Below are 2,408 nucleotides of genomic sequence, written 5' to 3' on the forward strand. Positions count from 1 at the left end.
GGTCCCTGGTTGATGGTGAACTTTGGGAATCTGGCCTGGCTGCACCATCACCTGGGAGAAGATGAGAAGAGTGAAGACTACCTGTCAAAGGTCGACGGCCTGATGAGGAAATACCCACCTGGGTTAGAGCGCCACCCAGAGGTCTTAGCTGAAAAGGCCTGGACCCTGATGAAGTTTGATAAAGAGAAGAAGCAGCAGGCTTTAGAGCTCTTCCAGAGAGCCATCCGGATGCAGCCGGACACCGTGGAGTGGCAGAGCAGCTACGCCATACTATCAGCAGAGCCCTTCAACGACAGCTTAAAGCAGCTGTACGCTGACCGGCTGGAGACGCTGAGATCTGCCAACGAACTGGACCCAGATAACTTATGCATTGCTGCTCTTTATCTGGAGGCCAGAGCTGAAAACGGAGAAAACGTCCAGGATGAAGCAAGAGAGTTGGCTGGAAAGCTGAAAGAGAAACCTGCCAACAGCTACAGCCCATTGCTGCGTCTGAACAGAAAGTTTAAACTGGAAGACGACGCTGATGAATCTCCAGATGAAGCTCTGAATCAAACCCAACAGCAAAGATCTGATGCCGAGAATCTCACAAAGAAGATCCTTTCTAAGGGCTACGAACTTGACAACAACGAGGTCAACAGAGCAATCAGTCTCTGGGACGAAGTGATTCAGAATGATCCTCAACCCAAACTTGAAGATAAAATCACTGTAGCATCCATACAGGCAAAGCTAGACAAAGAGAAAGCTGAGCAGATTTACAAAGAGCTGCTGCTGAGAGAAGATCTGGATCCAGCAGGAAAACAGAGGCTGTACAACTCATATGCCAAACATTTATACTTTGTTAGAAGCGAGAGCCGCGAGTCAACCGAGTACCACATGAGGGCAGCAGAGATCCAGGTAGAATCAAAATATCGACATGCAAGCATCACAGAACTGAAGAAGACCTTAATAAAAGAAACTTCCAGGAGAAACGGAGACGCTGATCTGTGCAAACGCATCAAGGAGCTTCTGGCCAGACTGGGAATTCAACCTGAAACCCAGAACCTCTGAATGTGATCAGAACACTTAAAATATTTCACATTAGCATCAAATATGAGCTGAATAATTTAGACAAGCAAGTTGTTTTCACATCTATGACTGGGTCTTCTTCTGTAACGTGATCTTTTGCCAAATAAAAGTTTGTATTTCACTGTCTTGTTCTTTCTTTACTTCCAGCTCCACCTAGAGGCCAGTGCTGAGATGATGTCACAGAAGAAGCTGCTGGCTGATGTTTGATGGTGCATCAGAAAAAAATATGACTTTTTATTTAACAGCCTAAAAACATAGCGTGTTAGTGTAAACAATGATGATGTCAGACAAATAAAATAAGTTTCAAGATGCAAAGTTTGTATAGAATAAAAACAGGAATGCTTCGGCTGAAGTTACATTAAATACACAGAATCAATAAATAAATAAATCTGTGATTAAAAACTATGAACCAAGTCGAGTTCTGTTAACTAGGAAAAAGTTTCACAGATGGGTGAGTTTCTATGTGACTCATCAACTCATCACTGCGGAGGAAATGCCTGCTGCAGACCTCACAGGAATAGTGTTTCTGCCTCATGTGTTCTCATGTGAACGGTTAAATGGACTGGCTGGTTGAAGTTTTTCCCACAGGCCTGACACTGGTATGGCTTCACACCTGAATGAATTTTCGTGTGGCGGCTCTGGTTGGTTCTCCGACTGAAGCCCTTCCTGCAGATGGGACATGAAAACGGCTTCTCGCCTGTGAAGGTTCAACTCAGTACGTCTAGTGAAGCTTTTCCCACAGGTCTGACATAAAAAGGGTCTCGCCGTAGTGTGAGTTTTCAAGTGGTCAGCCAGATAATCTTTACCACATATGCAGCATGAGCCGCGGTTAAGGTCTGTGTGGGTTCTCATGCGGTTAGTGCTTTTAAAACTGAAGCTTTTCCCGCAGGTATTACAGGAAAATGGTTTTTCTCTTGTGTGACTTGTCATGTAAAGGCGAAGATATTTCTGGGTCAAATATTTACCACATATTTTGCAGGAAGACAGATTCCAATGTAAATGGATTACAATGTAAAGAATAATTCTGTTTCTTCCTGTTTGGGTTCATTTTCTGACTTTGATTCAACTCTTCATCTCGACTTGAGGCGAAGTCGTCATCATTGTCTCCTTCCTGATTCTGGTTCTGATCTTCAGCACAGTTCAGAGAGGATATCTGCTCACTGTGTGGTTCTGGGTCTTACTTATAAACTGGGTCAAAGTGAGTTTGCTTGTTCAGAACAAGCTGTTCTGTTCACTGCTTCTAAAAACGCCCCGTTACCTAGCAACCCTACCAGAGCCCAGCCCCGTTACCTAGCAACCCTACCAGAGCCCAACCCCGTTACCTAACAACCCTACCAGAGCCC

The 2,408-nt window shown here is 44.6% G+C and overlaps 1 protein-coding gene across 1 annotated transcript in view; it reads left to right on the forward strand.

Moving 5' to 3' along the window:
* LOC103463247 (interferon-induced protein with tetratricopeptide repeats 2-like) overlaps nt 1-1,186 on the forward strand; it is a 16,190-nt gene extending 15,004 nt beyond the window's left edge. The window contains exon 3 of the mRNA XM_008406486.2: nt 9-1,186. Within this exon, the coding sequence (XP_008404708.1) occupies nt 9-1,047 (1,039 nt within the window). The 3' untranslated portion in view covers nt 1,048-1,186. The remainder of the gene's footprint in view (nt 1-8) is intronic.
* Nucleotides 1,187-2,408: the final 1,222 nt, after the last annotated feature.

This window comes from Poecilia reticulata, linkage group LG4, assembly GCF_000633615.1.
Source record: "Poecilia reticulata strain Guanapo linkage group LG4, Guppy_female_1.0+MT, whole genome shotgun sequence".
Taxonomy (NCBI): Eukaryota; Metazoa; Chordata; class Actinopteri; order Cyprinodontiformes; family Poeciliidae; genus Poecilia; species Poecilia reticulata.